This window comes from Kryptolebias marmoratus, linkage group LG7, assembly GCF_001649575.2.
Source record: "Kryptolebias marmoratus isolate JLee-2015 linkage group LG7, ASM164957v2, whole genome shotgun sequence".
NCBI classification, from domain to species: Eukaryota; Metazoa; Chordata; class Actinopteri; order Cyprinodontiformes; family Rivulidae; genus Kryptolebias; species Kryptolebias marmoratus.
The window spans coordinates 4,933,079-4,953,086 of NC_051436.1; the positions used below are offsets into that span (position 1 = coordinate 4,933,079).

The 20,008-nt window shown below is 39.2% G+C and overlaps 3 protein-coding genes across 11 annotated transcripts in view; 1 reads left to right on the forward strand and 2 right to left on the reverse strand.

Moving 5' to 3' along the window:
- The window catches only part of tdrd7b (tudor domain containing 7 b), a 22,451-nt gene extending 21,406 nt beyond the window's left edge, over window positions 1-1,045 (reverse strand). The window contains exon 1 of the mRNA XM_017428047.3: window positions 796-1,045. Coding sequence (XP_017283536.1) covers window positions 796-798 — 3 coding nt within the window. The 5' untranslated portion in view covers window positions 799-1,045. The remainder of the gene's footprint in view (window positions 1-795) is intronic.
- Window positions 1-14,667, forward strand: part of LOC108242888 (dynactin subunit 1-like) — a 14,831-nt gene extending 164 nt beyond the window's left edge. Inside the window, exons 1-32 of one of the 7 annotated variants that reach the window (XM_017428046.3) lie at window positions 531-662; window positions 1,980-2,045; window positions 2,135-2,329; window positions 2,478-2,559; window positions 2,651-2,682; window positions 2,996-3,016; window positions 3,586-3,609; window positions 4,478-4,552; window positions 5,855-6,001; window positions 6,115-6,138; window positions 6,517-6,714; window positions 6,809-7,013; window positions 7,091-7,169; window positions 7,890-8,049; window positions 8,220-8,324; window positions 8,712-8,903; window positions 8,987-9,103; window positions 9,192-9,344; window positions 9,740-9,900; window positions 9,979-10,147; window positions 10,733-10,801; window positions 10,964-11,176; window positions 11,264-11,425; window positions 11,755-11,886; window positions 11,974-12,099; window positions 12,184-12,326; window positions 12,411-12,577; window positions 12,762-12,883; window positions 13,589-13,784; window positions 13,859-13,932; window positions 14,019-14,108; window positions 14,202-14,667. In XM_017428046.3, coding sequence (XP_017283535.1) covers window positions 627-662; window positions 1,980-2,045; window positions 2,135-2,329; window positions 2,478-2,559; window positions 2,651-2,682; window positions 2,996-3,016; window positions 3,586-3,609; window positions 4,478-4,552; window positions 5,855-6,001; window positions 6,115-6,138; window positions 6,517-6,714; window positions 6,809-7,013; window positions 7,091-7,169; window positions 7,890-8,049; window positions 8,220-8,324; window positions 8,712-8,903; window positions 8,987-9,103; window positions 9,192-9,344; window positions 9,740-9,900; window positions 9,979-10,147; window positions 10,733-10,801; window positions 10,964-11,176; window positions 11,264-11,425; window positions 11,755-11,886; window positions 11,974-12,099; window positions 12,184-12,326; window positions 12,411-12,577; window positions 12,762-12,883; window positions 13,589-13,784; window positions 13,859-13,932; window positions 14,019-14,108; window positions 14,202-14,339 — 3,873 coding nt within the window. In that variant the 5' untranslated portion in view covers window positions 531-626 and the 3' untranslated portion in view covers window positions 14,340-14,667. Of the gene's footprint in view, window positions 1-530; window positions 663-1,979; window positions 2,046-2,134; window positions 2,330-2,477; window positions 2,560-2,650; window positions 2,683-2,995; window positions 3,017-3,585; window positions 3,610-4,477; window positions 4,553-5,854; window positions 6,002-6,114; window positions 6,139-6,516; window positions 6,715-6,808; window positions 7,014-7,090; window positions 7,170-7,889; window positions 8,050-8,219; window positions 8,325-8,711; window positions 8,904-8,986; window positions 9,104-9,191; window positions 9,345-9,739; window positions 9,901-9,978; window positions 10,148-10,732; window positions 10,802-10,963; window positions 11,177-11,263; window positions 11,426-11,754; window positions 11,887-11,973; window positions 12,100-12,183; window positions 12,327-12,410; window positions 12,578-12,761; window positions 12,884-13,588; window positions 13,785-13,858; window positions 13,933-14,018; window positions 14,109-14,201 lie in introns of those variants that run through there. The other 6 variants (XM_025008504.2, XM_025008506.2, XM_025008505.2 and 3 more) reach the window with 6 other exon arrangements.
- A 47-nt stretch (window positions 14,668-14,714) lies between these two features.
- Window positions 14,715-19,514, reverse strand: fam113 (family with sequence similarity 113). 3 transcript variants are annotated; one of them, XM_017428018.3, is made up of 9 exons: window positions 19,183-19,514; window positions 18,955-19,036; window positions 18,782-18,861; window positions 18,396-18,628; window positions 17,351-17,501; window positions 16,942-17,188; window positions 16,599-16,790; window positions 15,082-15,255; window positions 14,715-14,824 (listed from the first exon to the last, which is right to left on the reverse strand). In XM_017428018.3, the coding sequence occupies exons 1-8, from the start codon at window positions 19,183-19,185 to the stop codon at window positions 15,089-15,091; spliced, it is 1,155 nt and encodes a 384-aa protein (XP_017283507.1). In that variant the 5' UTR covers window positions 19,186-19,514; the 3' UTR covers window positions 14,715-14,824; window positions 15,082-15,088. The 3 variants fall into 3 exon arrangements, with proteins under 3 accessions (XP_017283507.1, XP_037832446.1, XP_017283509.1); XM_037976518.1 differs by having other exon boundaries at window positions 14,783-15,255; XM_017428020.3 differs by lacking the exon at window positions 19,183-19,514 and having other exon boundaries at window positions 14,783-15,255; window positions 18,782-18,878.
- Between the last annotated feature and the right edge of the window lie 494 nt (window positions 19,515-20,008).

The following is a 20,008-nucleotide window of genomic DNA, read 5'->3' on the forward strand; positions in this document are numbered from 1 at the left end:
TTTGAACCATCCTATTATAAAAAAACGTTTCTTTTGTCTCAGTTTAACTGACTCGTTAACCTAGTAGTTGTTGGGTTAACGTTAGCTAGCTGTCAATTACTAATAGATTCTGACTCACTTGTTAAAATGTGTAAAGGTAATTTGAGTTTGATTGCGTTTGTTACATTGAAGCATAAGCTAAACGAAGCAGGAGTGTGTGCATGTTGACATTTCATCCTGTTAGCTTCAGCTAAATTAAGCTAATAGGCTAATGTTGACAGTTTTAAGCTACCGTTATTTTTCGGCAAATTCAAAATACTTGCGTTGTTTTAATATTTATTAAAATTACAGTATTGCATTGCATAGTTTAGTAATTAAAGTCATCTAATTGTCAAATATCACATGAAATAAGTTCACACTAGTCTCTTGTTCCTGTAGAAAACACCGTTTAGCTCAGTGTTTTTAAGTTTAAATCAGCTGTGACGTTTTGTGATTCGCCACAAAGATCCCGCCCTGAAATCCTCCTCAGTTGGTCTTCTGTCTCATCTTTGGCAAAGAGAAAGACAGACATGTGACCGTAGAGGAAAAGAAATAAAACTAGTGCCTTCAATTTTGCACTGGAGGTGAAACAAATATTACCTTTAATTATGGCTTTAAACAGAAGACATTCTTATACTCCCAGGGTGAGTAACATGAGCTCATCACAATAAGGACTGTTTTCTTTAACACAAATATAGATGCTTGTATTGACGCATTTGATTAATAGTAATGAATAATTTAATATGGTAGTAAAATGTAAAAGTTTGTTGTACTCACCATTCAGGGTGTGGGATTTCATCCGTGTGCCTGTTTTCTCTTCATCACATCAAAATGTAAGGTTAGAATTTTGTTTCAGGTGTAAAACAATTCAGTCAAGGATATAAAGTTATTAGTGACTTTTACCCTGTTTGCAAGCATCTAACAGTGTGCTTCAGATATAGAAATGTCAAATGTATTTTGGCTTTATCAAGTTGTTCTCTGCTGGCTAATTTTAAACAGCATGAACTCTTGTGTCCTGACAGACTCTCATAAGGAACATCCTCCTACCGCAGACCTAGTTTGTGTTGAATGAGAATCTTTGTCTGAGATGTTGCTTCTTTATTAGGCTGTTTGCCGTTTCCCAGGACATATGACCGGGTATGTGAGGGTGCCTCTGTGCTCTGCACCCTGAGGACTCTCTGGTGAAATACTTTGTCTTATGAGACCGAGCAGTAGGAGTTACAGATTGTTAGCTTAAGAGATAAAAACCTTAGTGTTCATGTTGGCCCTCTGTGGATGTTTGAAACATTTGAAATTCTTAAAATAAATTAAAGGCTTAGCATTCCTCAAGGGAGTGCATCTCGTCTGGCAGCTTTCATGTCAGAGATTTAAACTAAGAAAATCTTCTACAAAAAACTGATGGAGTTTTAGCTATTTTAGTTTAATCTTTAAAATAATGCTATGTATGATTGCACACAATATTTGTTGTGGTGGCCATCTTTAAATGGATTTATTCCAAAAGTTACACTAATTTCTGTAATTATTTCCTGAAGGTTTCAAGACAATCCATCCTCTGCTTCATGAGATATTTTGCTAACAGACAGATAGGGTTCACTCCAACAGTTAAAGCCAAAGTTTTAGGGAAAGATCTTGTGCGATGAGAAGTGCTTAGAATATGTGTTGAGGATGACTCTCAGCTACTACCACACGAAATCTTAGCTCAATATCTGTAAAACTGACTGAGGTACAGACATTTCTTTTGTGGGTGATCCTCTTTTTTTTTTTTTACATATATCTATTAAGGAATGTCTTTGATTTAAAATAAACTCTTTAAAGAAGGCCAAGTTGAAGAAATTGAGTATAAGCAGTATATTTTTTTGGTTTACAGTATATTGACCTCACATTCTCAACTTGACTTTTTTTTACCACATTTCTTTATCTTTTCTACATATCTCTTCATCTGTACTTCCCATGTCCCTCAGCTGACCAGCCCATTGATCAGCAAAATGAGCAGCGGAGGAGCAGTAGAGAGCGTTAAACCTCCAAAGGTATGTTTTGTGGAGAAAACATGCAAAAATATTTAGATTTATCAGTTAAGCCTGTTATAACTCAGTTTCCTGTCCTCATTGCCTCTCAGGTCGGCTCCATAGTCGAGGTGACAGGAAAGGGTCAGCGAGGGACTGTGGCCTACATCGGCGCTACCCTCTTTGCCTCAGGTAAATGGGTGGGCGTCATCCTGGATGAGCCTAAAGGCAAGAACGATGGCACAGTGCAGGGGAAGCGCTATTTCACCTGTGAGGAGAATCATGGGATATTTGTCAGATCGTCTCAGGTTAGTGATCTAAATGTGTTTGGATGTAATCAGAAATGTAGTTAGTTTTATAGGAAATGTTATTTTGTTGTTTAATTTATTTTAATTGACTTATATCATCAGTATTTGCTCATACATGGTCTGGATTCACTCCTTTGTGACTCTGCAGATCCAGGTGGTGGATGACGAGTCAGGCAGCACCTCCCCCGAGACCCCCGAATCCACCGTGACAAAGACGCCCAAACAAAAAGGTGAGCATTGACCCCAGGGATCTGACGGTTGTGTTTCTGACACATCAAAGTGGGAAACAATAATAAAAGTTGTAATTTACTGTTTTTCCAGATATTCCTGAGACTCCCAAGCCAACCAAGCAGGTAACAAACTGTAGATTAGACCTTTTGTTGAATTTTGAATTTTATTTTTTCAGGCTTGGTTTGAAAGGCATGGGCTTTCTTAGATTGTTGTTTGTGTACTGGGAACTTAACAAATACATATTTGTTCATTATTAACTGAAGTTTAGACATTTTTACATCGTAATGTATTTTTCCGTTGTTTGACCAACAGCTTTTTATTTTGATTTCTCTTCCTATTTTTTGTCTTTTTTTCTTTTTTTTGTACTATAAGAGGTAAAGAATTTATTTCTCTGTTTTTGGGTTGACTTTTGTTTTTTTGAACACCTTTTTGCAGACATCAGCGAACATTAAGAAGGTACTCATATTTAAATTCAGCACTTTTGCTTCTCCTGAGTTGTTGTAAATCTCACTAATGTGGCAGCTCATCTTTTGCTTTAATGTGACCTTTCTATCTGTTGGCATTTGCACGGCACATCAAAGCATTAACTACCATTTTTTTTTTTTTTTTTGCTGCATTTTGTCTCGTTGCTTCCGATTTCTTTCCTTGACATTTTTATTTTGGTGAAGGCATCCTGTGGACACATTTTATAAACCAAAAACAGAAAAAGAATCACCATGTTGTGTTGCCATTTATTTGTGGCCTCAGTCTGTTTTATTTTTTTTTAGCTGCATGAGTTCAAGTTTATATTTTTTCCTGTTTCTTAAATCATCAAAAATAACTATTCATCGAAAGGGTGCTAAATGATGGTTATGATGTTGCATGCAATCAATATAAACAGTATAAACTAACAGTAATTAATATGCTTTTTTTTTCCTGCCACTAATATATTCTTCTATGACTTCATGGCTGAATGTGTGTGTTTCCTTGCCTGCGTGTGTGTTTGAATCCATCCTTCCCTCTCCAACTCCCTTCCTCCTCTCCAGTCCTCTGCCCGTCGCTCTGCAAAGGTGAGACCGTTTACAGGAAACGGAACAGCAGAGGTCAAACATGTTCTGGGGTGTTTATTTTTGCAGGGGTGCTTCTTAAATTAAAGGAACATTTGAAAATATCTTCGATGCTAAGAAGCACATTTTAAACACTAAATTGGAAAGAAGAATCAGATTTGGATGTTTTTGCTAAATGCAATACTGACGTTTCAAAGTATTGCATGCTCTCTTGGCTATTCGAAGGCTTTTTTCTGGTTGTTTATCTTTTTGTTTAGTCAAGCTCTGTGTTTCTGGACATTGATTACAGAATAAATCAATGAACGTAGCATAAAAAAACAGAATCAGTAGGTTTACATCCATACTAAATTAACATCATGTTGTAAAGGTTTGCTTTGGTGAAAATTACAAACATGATGGCAGACAAATAGAGCTGTTTTTGGATGAACAAAGCACTCTTTTTTTAAATCTACATACTTTAAAAGAAAGTATTTAGATTTAGAAGAAATACTTAGCACAGCTATTATCTTGAGGATGAACATTTATTCCTCATCAGTTTCATCAGCAGAACTTCAGAAGTTAGACCCCTGATAATTCTCTAAAACTCAGAGGACTTTTAATGGTCCTTTAAACGTTAAATAGAAACTTGTTTTAAATTTATGAGTAGAACACAATAGTTTGTCTCAAATATAATTTTCTATTTTTTTACTTGAGGTACTTTTCACCTCCTACCGTATGAGCTTAAACACCACGTGCTGGTTGTGTAGCTGACCTTTAGTTAAATCCGTGTGATTATAATCAGGTGATATCAATCGAATTGAGCTTTTTTTTTTTTTTTTTTTTAATTTAACTCCCCGGTGCTAACACGGTTTCTGTGCTCGTTCCGTGGCAGTGGAGCATTCCACGCCTCGCTCCTGCTACCTCCCTCCCCTCCCTGCTGGTCCGTCCCCCCGGCCTGCAGCTCCGGGTACGCTCTCCGTGTCAGAACTCCTCTCGTGTCACCCCACAGGACGGTGGTGTGAAAACGGTTGAATTTCTTACTCTCTGGGGCACGGGTGCTTTGGAGTCTGTAAGAACTTGTAGGTCATTGGGAGCCGATATAGTTTCTCCTGGAAGACACAGCAAATCGAGAAGATTGTCACAAAACATTTCATAAATCCTTCGGTCTTCACTGGGGTTTTTTAAGGATCGTATCTCACTGGGCTGCAACTGTTGGTGACAAATCGTCAGCTGTAGGGAAGTTTACAAAATTTATAAAAACATCCATGGTGGTTTTAAATTTCCTCACAAGTCGCAGTGCCTTGATCTGGAATTCTGAACAAAACCTGCAAAACAAATATTCTCTCAAAATAGTCAGTTGTTGCAATCGCCTCAAAGCAGTCTCAATTTAGTTTCTGTAATTCAAGTGCTATATTTTATTTGCTGCTCTTTGAAAACCTGTTTGAATTTTAAACCCTACGCAGTAAACATTGTTTGCACTTCCAATATAAATAGTCCATTAAACAACAACAAAATTTCATTTTACAGATAGATTGATAAGGTTTTTTTAACATATTTAAATAATACAAAAAATAGTTAGAACACAGAAATAAAATAACAGTCAATACATACTTAACCTGTTCAAAAAGAAGTAGAAAGAAGAATAATCTGATTTAATTCCACCCCTTCTCTGTCATTTAGAAACTAATAATTCTGTTTACTTCCTGTTTTATCCTATTATTAGTCCTTACAATGACTGCTTTATAACACTTTCATCTATCAAGTTTTTTTTATTTTAGTTTAATGAACATTTATATTTTATTAAAAGCTTTTAAAGTTTATAAATAAAGACTGAATGCATAAAAAGCACAATTATTATTTTTTGGCCTGGGGAGAGGTCCCATGGTCCAGATTTCTTTTTGTCAAGCGTAACTATCATTATTGGACAGTCACAAGTGCCAAAAATTTTAAACGTTGTTGCATAAGATTTGCTTGATATGCATGAGAACTCCCTGTAAACCTTGTATGAGTTTGTGGAAATGTGTCATATGTGCAGTTCAGTGTAAATCTAAGTGAAAATTTGCTTATTTTCACACAATGTTGTGTCTCCAGCTTGTTCCCAACAGTTGCAGCCTGGTGAAATACTACCTTTAGTTGCATGCTGATGGTGGCTGATGAGGTCTGTTTGACAACAGACGTGTTTGTTGGCTGTGAACTATCACATCATCTCCTCTCTTTCGCTTTGGTTCAGTTTCTTCGCTCTCTGAAACACGTCTGTCTGCATCAACAGGCCTCTCGTGAGAGTCTTTCACCTTCTCTGTCTGGAGACGTCAGTGAGGTGAGCCTGTCCTCCCAGCAGGGGGCTCTCGGGGCCCCCGCCACCCCGCAGCTCGGCGGGTCCCCTGCAGCTGCCGCCGTCCAAGCTACTCCCAGCAAGGTGGGTCCCAGACTGCAGTGCTTTCATATTCCTCAGTTTATTTAAGTTTCGCATCCTGTTCATCATGTTAACGGTTTTGTTCCATTTCATCCATGCTGTTACTGTTTGACCAGGTGGAACCTGCCATTTCCAAGCAGGTAGAATTTTCTCACAGCTACATGCATGCTGGCATGAGTTTTCTAACAAACTCAATGTCATAGGGAAATAATACCCTCAGCACACCTCTTTTGTGATGGGTTTGAAATGTTCTCACTGTGATGATGCATGGCTTCACTTCTCAGATGTCTTCTGCAGTTCCGGGAGAAACTAATTCAAGTTTCATTACTGCCTTTAAACTTGGTTCAGATGGGGTGTTTTCATAAACTGGTTAAATACATTTGTTTTTATAACTTCTTGTATTTACGTTTCTACCATAAAATAACATTTTCTTGAAAGAAAAAATACATTTTTAAAATTCACTGATCATGCTTTCCTGTGTTCTCGACTCTTCCTCCCACCACTTGTTTCTTTCTCAGGAGGAAGAGTCTCTGCGAGCTCAGGTCAAGGACCTGGAGGAGAAGCTGGAGACTCTGAGGATGAAGCGAACGGACGATAAGGCCAAGCTGAAGGAGCTGGAGAAGTACAAGATTCAGCTGGAGCAGCTGCAGGAGTGGAAGACCAAAATGCAGGAGCAGCAGGCCGAGCTGCAGAAACAACTCAAAGAGGCCAAGAAGGTTCGATGTGCTGTAAAAAAAACCTAATTTGTAGGGTGTGAAAGTCCGTGTGCTCTTCAGTCGTCATGTTAACTTTTTACCTTTGCACATTCAGGAAGCCCGGGAGGCCCAGGAGGGTAAAGACCGCTACATGGAGGAGATGGCGGACACGGCAGACGCCATCGAAATGGCTACGCTGGACAAAGAGATGGCCGAAGAGCGAGCGGAATCGCTGCAGGTGGAGGTGGACTCGTTGAAGGAGAAGGTGGAGGAGCTCTCCATGGATTTAGAGATCCTGAGGCATGAGATTTCAGAGAAAGGTGCGAGAGAGAACTGAAGAGCACTGAGACTTTTTTTGATGATCAGTGTTACCATCAGTACTGTTTCTGTCATGCAGGCACAGACGGAGCTGCATCCAGTTATCAAGTCAAACAGCTGGAGGAGCAGAACAACAGGCTGAAGGAGGCACTGGTCAGGTAATGAAAGGGGCTAATCTCAACTAAATATTTGTATTTTAAAAGCTCATTTACTTCTAAACAGCTGTAGAAAGTGACTTCTTATAAACAGACATGAATAAATTTGTTGGTACCCTTCCACAATAATAAAAAAACCTGATTTAAACGATTGAAAAGCTCCAATTTTGTGTCATTAGTCCCAGAAACTCTGGCCTGTCAGCATGCATTGTGGCAAATTCCAGTCTGGCTCTTTTTTTTTCTGTCAACAATGGAGCCTTTCTGGGTCTTTTTCAATGGAGTCCATTATGATTCAAAAAGTGACGGATGGCGTGGTCAGAAATGATGCACCTTGACCTTGAAATTTAGCTTGAATTGTTTTGGTCTCCTTGGCTCTTTTTCTACACGATCAGTCTGATCAACCCAGAGTTTCATTTCTTGCCTCCACGTCCTGTGAAACTGGCTACAGTCTTATAGTTTTTAATAATATTGGCAGCTGTGGTCAGAGGAACATAAAGCTGCTTGGAGATGGTCTTGTAGCCTTTACTGTAATTTTCTTTCTGAGCTCCTCAGCTCTTACCTTTGTTTTCTCTGCTCCAAGTTCAGTGTAAAAATCAAAAAATAAACAACAAATGATTTCTTTTCACATTTTTTTTGTTTACCCAATCACATCCTATAGCTGTCAGGGTGCCAACGAATGTATCCTCACCTGTGAATAAGAATTGCTCTCCCGCTCTTCGTCAGGATGCGTGACCTGTCTGCCTCAGAGAAACAGGAACACATCAAGCTTCAGAAGCACATGGAGAAGAAGAACACCGAGCTGGAGACTCTGAGGACTCAGAAAGAAAAACTGCAGGAAGAACTCAAGCAGGCTGAGGCCACAGTCGACGAACTGAAGGAGCAGGTAAAGCCTGGGAGCTACGATCAGAGGAAAGGATTTCAAACAGCACTGATGAAGAATTTATCACATACTGAGACTCCTGCAGTAATAAACATTCAAAGGAACCAAAGTCTACTCTTGTTTGTTTTTTATGGCTAAAAAAAGGTGATTATAATTGTGTGTACCTTCACCAGGTGGATGCAGCTCTGGGGTCAGAGGAGATGGTGGAGACCCTGACTGAAAGGAACCTCGACCTGGAGGAGAAAGTCAGAGAGATGAGAGAGACTGTCACTGATTTGGTCAGTCAATGTATTTACATTTATTTTTTATTGAAATTGCCTGTTTTCAAGCCTTTAAACTAATCCTCAGTTTTTGGAATGTGCTAACCTGTCACAGCATCCTGTCAAAAGTTCTTATTTTCTGTAAAGCAACATGCTATGTTGGTATAAGATTGGTACTAATAACAACCCCACCTATTAGGACATCTGCTGCCGTTTTAAATTCACGTTTAATATTATTAAAGATTTATGTGAATGTCATGTCTTTTACCTTGAGCCTGTGATGAATTTTCAGTGTCATTAACTAAAAAAAAATAGCCAAAGGAGCAGATAAAGTGAAGAAATTAGGTTTGAAAGTAAAAACAATGCACACAAAGGGACAATCCTGCTTTTTTTCTGCCCTAACAGGAAGCCATAAACGAGATGAATGACGAGCTGCAGGAGAACGCCAGGGAGACGGAGATGGAGCTGAGGGAACAGGTGGACCTGAGTGCAGCGAAGGTCAGAGAGGCAGAAAAGAAGGTGGAAGCTGCTCAGGAGACTGTAGCTGATTACCAACAGACCATCAACAAGTACCGAGAGCTCACCGCCTCGCTTCAGGTGAGAACATGCCTCTGCTTGGCCAGGAGCATAACTGAATGTAGAAATCATTACATCGACTCTGAATGAGCTTTTCTCTGCAGGAGGCAAACAGAGAGCTGGTCAATCAGCAGAGTGCAAACACAGAACAACCTCAGCAGCCGCCCGCAGAGCTGTTCGACTTCAAGATCAAGTTTGCAGAGACCAAAGCTTATGCCAAGGTAGGAGATCAACGAGACTGTCCGAGTTTACTGATGTTGTCTCACGTTCTTATTAAAACAAAAACAACTAATTTTCCTGTGTATCCAGGCTATTGAGATGGAGCTGAGGAAAATGGAGGTGGCTCAGGCAAACAGGCAGGTGTCCCTGCTCACCTCCTTCATGCCGGACTCCTTCCTCCGTCACGGCGGCGACCATGACTGCATCCTCGTGCTGCTGCTCATCCCCAGGCTCATCTGCAAGGTACTAAACAACGGGACCTTCCTTTTATCGCCTGCCACCAACTTCTGTTGGATAAAAAAAGATGGCTGCCAACTGACTCTAAAAACACATTAATGGCTATAACGCAGACAATTTTAGAGACATTGACCTAATTTGGTTTGAGCTAAGAGTCATTTACAACACAAGATGGCTGCTACATCCAGTCAATAATCCAGTCATTGAGGGTTATTAACAACACACACTCTGAGCATAAGATCCTGTATAAAGTTTTTTTCAAAACAGCTACAACTCCATCATTTCTCATCGTAAAATAATTTAAGCCTAAAGTCTATGAAAGGTGGCGATCGATATATATTCTGTCAAGGAAAGCTAGGACTTTAATCTTGATCTGTTTTGTTTTTTTTTCTAACCCGAAGGCCGAGCTGATCAGTAAACAAGCCCAGGAGAAGTTTGACCTGAGTGGGAATCTGGTCCAGGGCTCGGCGCTCAGAGGACCTCCAGGGGAGCAGCGCAGCTTTGCCTCCGGTCTGGTCTACTCCCTAAGCCTGCTGCAGGCCACCCTGCACAAATACGAACAGTAAGTAACACCAGAAAAAGAAAACAGAAACAAGAACTACAGCTGCTTATTTCTCCCCCGTTTGTGTCTCGGTTTTAGGGCTCTGAACAGCTGCAGCGTGGAGGTTTTTAAGCGCATGGGAACACTTTACTCTGAAATGAACTTCCACGAGCGCTCTCTGGATTATTTCATTGACTTGCTGCATAAAGATCAACTCGATGAGACTGTCCAGGTGGAACCTCTGACTAAGGCAATCAAATACTATCAGGTAGGGGAAGATTTTCATTTCCTCATCTTAGATTTTTCTTTGTTTTTTCTTCATTGTCATGCCTACAATATGCTAAAATTCTTAAAAAAACAAAAACAAAATTGCTATTTTAGCTTTACAGAGCTTGTGATTAACTATAGATTGTGGCTGTTTGCTATGACTGAGTTTTAACATCATTCAGAGGAAAAGATTGGGAAGAAAGGATTTTTCATTTTAGTTTCAAAAATTAAAGTGGAAATAAATACACGCACCAACACAAATTAACTTTCATAATTATGTTGAACAAAGTGATATTACAAAAAGTGTCTCTGCAATAAAAATTTTAGTGGATTCAGAAAGTTGTTTCTGGTCTTTCTGAATCCTCTTTTTGTTTTTCTAAATTTAAAAACAACTACAGGTAAAGGGTAAATGGAAGAATTATCACATAGTTTGATGTAAAACACCTTATAAGTGTATGCATATTTATGATCTGAACCCTTGTTGTACAGCTGTACTGCTCCGCTTATGTAAAAGCTTCTTTTATTAAAAAACTGTAACCAAAAAAAGTATTTTTCTCAAATCTCAATGTCATGTTGTCTCTTCCAGCAACTGTACAGTGTTCATTTGGCAGATCACACTGAGAACTGCACGGTGCAGCTAGCCGACCACATTAAGGTACCTGACCATTTAAAAAAATAAAAAGATTTTTAAAGTCTGAATGGTTACCTCAACACCTGTCTGGTAAACAATAAAAAGCACGTTTAATTTTACAAATAGCCAAAATAAGATTGTGATGGTTAAATTTAATCTACCCATCTTTTCACCTTCTCACCTCAGTTTACTCAGAGTGCCTTGGACTGCATGGGAGTGGAGGTCGCTCGTCTGCGGGTGTTCCTGTCAGCAGGACAGGAGAGCTCAGGTCTGGCCGTTCTTCTGAAGGACCTGGACACGTCCTGCTCCGACATCAAACAGTTCTGTAAGAAGATCCGCCGCCGTATGCCTGGAACTGATGTAGCCGGAGTCCCCGCTGCTCTCAGTTTTGGACCACAGGTACAGAAACAAACATGCGACATGACTGACGTATTTTTAATCAAAACTAAACGTCATTTGAGCTGCATGTACCGTGTCATCCTGCAGGTGTCTGAGACGCTGACGGAGTGCAGGCGGCAGCTGACCCGTGTGGTCGCGGTCCTGCAGGAGGTGGCTGCGGCTGGAGCTCAGATGGTGGCTTCACTGGGAGAACAGGAGGGTCTCAATGCTCTCAAACTGGAAGACATTGCCTGCAAAGTTGTGGAGCAGGTAGTGCTTAAACTCCATCAACAAATGGTCTTCTAGTTGAAGTTTGAACACTAAAAATAATTTTATTTCATGTCCTTTTGTTTCAATTACAAGAATGAATTATTATTCCCTTCAAACATTGGATCAAGTGATTTTCAGTCCTTTTAGGCTGACATATTTGTTGTTTATTTACCTAAATATTCTTTACTCTGCTGAGTTCAAATAGAAACTACAATTGGTACATATCAAACTAAGTTGTTAACATTTTACTCGACTCAGTCTTGTGTTCTGAGCATCAGCAGCAACCATACTGTCGTATTATGTTAATTGTATCTGCGTTCTCCTCTAAGGTCTACTGTGCCCAAGGTGTGAATGGTCCTGAGCTCCTGCGGCAGTCCTGCAGCTCCGTCATTGCTACCATGAACAAGATGGCTACAGCTATGCAGGAAGGAGAGTATGACGCCGAAAAACCACAAAAAATGGTATTTGGAAGCTTTCAGCTTAAGCCTGATTTTTCTTCTCTTTCATCTTATCCTAACTCTTACCCTCTGAAACCTTTGTGTCTTTAGACCCCTCCGGTGGAGATGAGAGCATCCACCGTCAGGGCTGAGATGACAGACGCCGAAGGTCTCGGAGTCAAACTAGAAGACAGAGAAACTGTCATCAAGGAGCTCAAGAAATCTCTAAAGATTAAGGTGACATGAAACTTTGATTTATAGGTTTCTGAAAAATCAGCGGCAGGAAGAAAAGCTAAACCAACAAGCTGTGAATGTTTCCAGGGTGAGGAGCTCAGTGAGGCTCACGTCCGCCTGAGTCTCCTGGAGAAAAAGCTGGACACGTCCACCAAAGACGCCGATGAACGGGTGGAAAAGATTCAGACCAAACTGGATGAAAGCCTCGCCCAGCTCAAGAAAAAGGAAAAGTAAGACAGATACCCATTTTGCCGTCTGTTGTCTCTCACCTTTTCTCCGCGATGCTTTTTATTTACCTCCTCACTCACCTGCAGGGAGTTTGAGGAGACGATGGATGCCCTGCAGGCTGATATCGACCAGCTGGAGGCGGAGAAGGCAGAGCTGAAGCAGCGCATCCATAATCAGTCAAAGATGACTATTGAAGGTCTGAGAGCCCCGCCTGCCTCAGGAATCTCCTCCATCGTTCATGGATCTGCAGGAGGTGAGTTAATGTAGTTGTAATCACTTTTTGGAGCACACTTTAAATCTTAAACCACTAATGCAATAAATTTGGCGTCAGGAATTTTGAACAGGTCCAGAGGTTTAATAGTTTTTTTTTCCTTAACTGATTAAAATTGGGCGACTAGATGTTGTCTTTTAACGTTTTCTCTTGTTCCTTCTTTCAGCAGGTCTGCCTCCAGCCATGGCAGGACCAGCACAGGTGGTGGACTCCCCTCTCCTCCGTCAGCAGGTTGAGGTCCAGAGACTGGGCATTAAATACCTCAAGAATGAAAACAACCGACTCAAGGTAAACTGAGATGAAGTTATTAGTGGAAGTCTGCAGCTTTTACATTTTTTAAGAGCCATTTTTACCATCTTTCTTACAAAAAAGAACAAAAACTATGTAGTTCTGAAAATATAAGGGAGAATGTACATATTTATGTGCGTAAATATGTACCAATACATCAAAACTGTTGGATTTCTTCCTTCCAAAATGGCTCTCCAATGGATGTCGCCATTGTTGACATATTTTCAGTCTCTTTGGCCGTTTCTGTAGGTAAACAAATATATGTGATAGCTGCCAGCTGGTTACAGATTTTGCCTCCAATATTTTAAATTTACAGACACATTAACCATCATTGCAAGAAAAATACTGTGTGAATTTCCTTTTTTTTTTTTTTACCTGTATTTATGAGATTGTACCTTTTTAAACATATTTTAGTGAAATCATAAGTCATTTAGCCAATTCTGCTCCTGACATGATGGGAAGGATCGATCACTGTGCGTTTAGAACAACTATATTTTAATCTACTAATTTCACAATTCACACAGGCAGCCCAACTCATTTTTGCTGCAGAAATCTTATATTGTGAAAATCTGTTTGAAAAAAAAAAGGCTAAAATTAATCTTTTTCCATCAATTTAAATATAAACATTACTCAGGTTCATGTCATGTATGGTCAAAGTTACAGAGACTCCTGGTCTAGACTAAGGTCTTGTATTTTACCTTACAGGCTGAGAAGATGAGGGATCAGCTCGCCTCCCTGCCTCCTCTATGTCCTCCTAAACTCCCACAAGTGTCCAAAGAAAGCTCCGTGCCTCCCGAGGGTCTGAACACGGGCATTTACCGGAGGACCGACCAGCTGCTGGCCACCCTGCTCAAACTGAGTGCAGAGGTCAAAGTGGTGGACATCACTGGGAAGACAGCAGGTGTGTGAGCACGTTTGTTCCATCGGCGTCTTTGAGTCGTTACCGGTTTCTGAACCTTCTCTCCCGTCTTGTAGTCAGCGCCAGCGCCCAGCTGCTGGAACAGACGGCTCGACTGAAGAATCTCAACGATGCTCTGGACAAACTTAAAGTAACACAGTTGTATATGTCATGTTTTAGCAGCTGAGGGGGGGAAACAAAACATCCAGAGTAACCAAAACCTTTTTTTTGTTTCAGGGTGAGGTAGCTGAGCACGTGGTTTCATACCAGCCTGGAGCCAAGGCTTCCTCAGACTTCGCCACATTCCCAGTTTCCTCCTTTGTTAAGGTACAGTACATACACCGGTATATTCTTTTTTTTCCCTGGTTTAACAGTTTAGATTCAAGTGAAGCATGTTAATTTACTGGTGTTGTTTGTCAGGCTAAGGAAGAGAAATACGGAGGAACGGTGTTTGTTGGTCGCGTTGCCATTCCATGCACCCGCGGTCAGGAACAAGTCCACCGCCTGGTCCTTTCACAGCAGCAGCTGCAGCAGGTGCACCAACTCCTCGTGGTCTAAAAGCACAATGAACACCGTCCTCGACCTTCATATTCCATTTCAACAGTCTTCTCACTTTATTTCCCCCCAATACTATACTCAGGAAACTGTATCCTGTTAATGCAAAGCACTAATACTGTTGACCAGCAGTCTTTGAAGTTGAATTTGATAATTTATTGTCACATTATGAAGATGTCATGTTGTCATTGAAACAACTTTTGCACCAATTTTGACATCTCTTGTAAGAACAGAGGAGAAGTCATTGATTTAATTATCTGAAACCTTTCTTTTTTTTCTGTCTTTGTATGTTTTGTAATTGTAGTCAATAAAAGATGTCAGTTCACTTAAACATTGTTGCAGCTTATCTGCCCTGATAAACATGACTAAAGCAGTTTGAGGTAAACTTTATTGGTAATCTTAACATTAAAACAACATACAACAAGCTATTTATAAAATGTTGTTCCACAGGCAGGTTTAGGCCTTGTTCAGTCACCGTGCCTGACAACCTGTGTGGACAGGAAGTTTTTAATTAAAGGCATGCTGTGGCAGACTAATTTACTTCAACAATTTTAAAACTCAAACAGTATAGTCGTGAAACTATCAAATTAGAATACAGCACATGAAAGCTTTCAAAAAAAAAAAAACCTAACTAAAAAGCACCTTGAAAATTTAATCCAAGTGCTGAAGGAAAAAATTCAAAACAACTAAAATGTACTCCTGCATCTAACTGGAATGTGATCGTGTCTGAAACGTGTAAATCCACCTCCTCTTCAGTAAAAGCCGTGGTGGGGGTAGTGGACTGGTCTGTGATGGGTGTACGGGGCGTAGTGGTGTCTGCTGTGACGGTTCCGCATCACAAGGTGATCAGAAGGAGGAGGATGGGAGTGATGATAATCTTCACTAAACTCAAAGTAGTGAGGAGGTCTGTAGTCGAAACCTGCAAGGATAATTAGATTAGTAAACTCAAGAGCCAACATGGTTGTTTAAAGACAAGAGATGATTTATGAAGTGAGATCAACAGTTTAGTAGAACTGAACGTTTTTCCAGATTTTCCTGACTCTGGTTAGACAAAGGCTGAACAGAAGTTAAGTTTCAGCCTAAATTACTTAAAAAACAAAACAAAACAAAAAAAACTACATTAACTTATTTCTCAGTTTTTTTCCTCAGCTAAAGAAAAAAATAAATCAGAACATTTTATGTGGTTATAATTCCAAGGGTTTCAACCTTTTAAATAAACACCACTGTCATTTTAAAAGGCAGTCAGTACACTAAATTTAGGTGTTAATTACATTTTAATTGCTAGATTTCAACACAAAACGGTGTTTAAATAAGAACATTTTCATTTAATCTAATAAATACAAGAGCTTTGGGTTCTAGTTCTGGTCAAATCCTCCTGTTTGACCAGAACTGACTTTTAAATAACTTGGTATAATATATGAGAAGCTTTAATATGATCACAAGCTGATTTTCTTATTTAATAAAATTAAGCAGTTAAACTACATTAAGATTTAAGAACAGATTGTAGGAACAATACTATCAGAACCATAAATAAAGCTGAGGATGTAGAATTGGTTGTATATGTTTTTATATTTGGCTGGATTTGCTAAAACTTCCATTAAATAGCTATTAGATTTTATTCCTTAGTACCTTTGTATATCAAATAATTTTAATAATAATACAGTATTTATCTGATTGCACTTTATGGGCCAGTATCAGAGTTAAATAACTGTCTGTGGAGTGAAAAGCGTTGGATCTTTCTGCCCTGATCTAATAACAACAGGTATAAACCTACTGATTTATTTTCTCCAACATTCCTCTTTAACTGTCCTGACTGTGGCAATTATGTTTTCCCCATTAATATTTTTATAATCTTCACTATTCATCAATGAAACTTGATGTTCTTAGGAATGAAAAAAAAAATCCCTTTAACTTTTTTTGAGCTGTAAAAGCATCAAATGACACACAAAACGCTCACACAGAGTTAATCATTTTAACTACCTCTGAAGTACCTGCCATCAGGTGTTGTTAAGCCAGGCTACAGAAGGATAATATATAATAGAAGTAATATATAATATGTACCCGGTACTTAAATATGTAGTCTGTAAGTACAGGGTAACAAGTTACATTATAATACCACCTGGCCCACATAGATACAAAGTACCAAATGTATTTTATACCATTTTTAACCTAAATATTTAGTTAAAACAATATTTTGGTATAATTTTTTAAACTAACCGTGTAGTGAAAACAGATTATCTGTTGATCTGATTGAGCTCTTACCGTTTCTGGACGGTTTCTGTTTATGGTGATGTCTGCGAGGTGGCAGGAGAGGCTGTGGTTGGACAGCAGGTCTGAAATTTTCTGCATTTTCATGGCGACGTGGCTGTGGCACTGGGTTTTCTTCAAAGCTCAAGTACCCACAAGGGAGGGAATCGGTACAGAAGTCATCTCCATAGCCGGTGGAATTTACCCCTGTCGGGGACAAAAAGGTAAGAAGGAACAGAGGTGCAAGGAAATAATTACAGGCAACGTGCAAAGTTTGTTAAAAAAAAAAGAAAACAGTTAAAGAGAAATAATAATCTGTCATGTTACTGATTGATCAAACTTTGAAATCTCCTCTCACCATCAGCAGTCAGCGGGTGGTGCAATATTACTCCCCAGGCTTGTGCGATGTGCTCCATCAGAACAGAGGTTATCTTGCGGTGGGCAATGGCATTCCAGTGGACTCCGTCTTTCGTACGATGCTGCAGAGAGAACCGGAACTGAAAGTGGAGGTCCAGCACATCCATGTCATAGGCATCGGCCAGAGTCCCGCTGTAGAAGTTGGCTTCGATCACATCGTAACGTAGCTGGGGAGCTTTGTGCTCGATCTGTGGTCAACGAGGCAGAGTCAGAACTTTTAATTTCCATCAAAAATATACTAAAAACAAATTGATTGCTGACAACCTGATTTTCTGTTGTCTACAAAACACTGAACCAACGAGACCCGATTATGGGTCCAGTTCTGACACAGTTATCTTTGGATGATTTACCTCAGGCACCAGAAAGCCACCTCTGATGCTCTCTCCTAAGGGCATGGTGAGGTTCCATATGACCAGGGTTTCCTCTGGTAGGACCCCTCTCAGCTCATTAAAGAACTGATGAAGGTTCTCCTTGTAGTTGTCAGTCCAAATCGAATTATATCTAGGAAAGAAAAATGAAAAAGCAAAATTATTCATGAACACATCAAACTTGATTTTAATAAAAGTGAACCAGTAACATTTCATCAAGAAAAAATCAGACTTAAAGTTGGAATTTGGAATCAGGCTGGACAGCAGAAAGATGGATTTTTCTTTTTTAAATGCATATTTTTTATGTATTTTAGACAGACCAGTACCAGTGAAAAGTACTGTGAAGACAGACAACCTCTATTATCCCCTGCTACCAAAGAGCAGGTGATAATGTTTTTACCTGTGTCTGTTTGTCTGGCAACAAAAATCTCAAATGAACACTGGAAGGATTCTAATAAAGAGGTCAGAAAGCAATCATTGGATGTACATCTACAACAAATTCACTTCCATATATTTGAACTTTTTCCTCTCCTTTCAGAGTCTTGGTTTTGCTAATTTTTAGGTTTCAGAATTCATGTTTTTGTTTTATTTATACTGTACATTTTATAGTTTTAAATATGATGCGTCTTCAGTTTTTTAAGTCCCCTCATGTTACAGTCACCATTGTTTAATCTTTTTATGACTCACTGCCGTTTTAAATGTGTTTGTTTGGCTTTCCTTTGCTGTTTGTCACACAGCAGTTTGATTTAGTATCTCAACCACTACGATCTAAACCAGGTGTTGGCGTCACAGGAAATCAGAGTGCAGTGGATTGGTCAGAAACACTGACAGAGAGCATGTGCATATACATTTGGATATATTGTGCAGTCCTTATATCTCTGGATGTACAATGGCTAAGACTATTTAAGACTTGTGAAGTGAAAAAGAAATGTATTAGGTAAAAGATGATTGCCAATGAATGATGGCTCCTTATTGACTCCCCAAAATTAGACAATGTCTAATAAAATCACCTCTACCTTCCACCCACCTTGAAATATCCCAAACACAGGAGTTGACAATGACCACGTCTGGCTTCAAGCCGTGACGGATGTCCTCCATGATGCTCTGCATGTACTGGGAGAAGACGCGGGTCACAAAGTAAAAGCGGACCAGGTGGTGATTGGACTGATACTGCCGGACCTCTCTGTACTCCGTCCCATTGCTCATTGTACCCAGACAGCCGCCTTCCACCAGGCAGTCCAGCTCGAAGCTCATCTCACCCTAAAGGAATAAAATTCACAAACAAAAAACGCAGAAGAAACATTTATTGTTAACGCACCAGAATGACATTAGTTCTGATAATTTAAAACAACAACAATAAGCACATTTATTGGTCTAAATGTATGAGTTTCTTTGATATATGTTTGTACTTTCCTTGCTCTTTAGTTGTTTTAGGGATAGGTATTTGTCCTTTTGTAGCAACACAACGAGGTCCTTGTATACAGACCGCTGAACTGAGAGGGAAATACAACTATACAAGGATCAAGACAAACTCAGAATAAAAACAAGTTTAACCATAATTTAAAAAGGAGGCAAATTGAACTCACTGGAGTCACCCAGCACCATCACAAACTTGTTGTGGAGCAGCTGGCAGACCTGCTGATGGTTCACGGTCTTCACTGTGTCCTTCTGTCAAATAAATCAATCATTGGTCGGCGTTTTTATTTTTGTTAATCGTCATAAAATATGTGACAAATCACTTTACACGTAAAACAACTCAAACGGGCAATGAAACAAAATGGTTAGGTTACTTATACGAAGCCAAATATACTTACCATTGCTTTACTTTAAAGGAGAAATTCCTAATTTTACAGTTTAAACTTTCAACTCAAATTAGCAGCGGTCTGAAAACTAACGTTTCTTTGAACCACTTCAGCTAACGTTAGCCATAGGCGGAAAGGCATATGAAAGTTTTTAATCTGTGGATAAAAACTCACAACAATTTTGTTAAGTGGCTCCGGGTTTCACTTTTTTTGTTTGTTTGTTTGTTGGAGGCATAAAAACAGACAAAAACAAAACAAACAAAAAAAGGCTGTTATTTAACTTAATACGGTTAGCATAAATGCTACAACTGCCGTTAGCTTAAAAAACGCAGGTGACGTTGATTTTAAGAGGCGTTTAAAGAGTGTCGGAAAATTTGTTTCCGTTCTGCAAGGCCACTTAAAAAATAAATTTCCTTATAGACATTTTGTTTTAAATCCAGTTTTCACCTATATTTTTATTTGATTTTGCTGTGGGACTTATAATAAAACACTAAAAATAAAAATTGTGGCGCGGTGAAGAAATTAGGCAGCATGTTCAGTTCAATAGGTATTACTGTTACACTGATATTTACTGAGTACATTGAATATGTTACAAGTTCAGAGGCTTGAAAACGTGTCAATCAGTTTTGTAACCATGACAACTAATAAGCAGAATAACTTTCTCAATTTTAACAGTAGATGGGTTTTTTTTTTGTAAAATATACGTTTAAATTTGTCTGCAAAATATTGCTTTCTGATTTTATTTACATTTTATGCAGCATCACAACTGTTTTTTCAAGATTGTAGTTACATTAAGATAAAAGAAACTGCAGAAAAATTACCCTTTGAACTATTTCTT

Coding starts and splice junctions, on each gene's coding strand:
- fam113 (XM_017428018.3), bottom strand. Junction 18,862..18,954: donor GATGGTGCTGGGTGACTCCA/GTGAGTTCAATT, acceptor TTTCCCTCTCAG/TTCAGCGGTCTGTATACAAG. Junction 17,189..17,350: donor GTGGCTTTCTGGTGCCTGAG/GTAAATCATCCA, acceptor CGTTGACCACAG/ATCGAGCACAAAGCTCCCCA.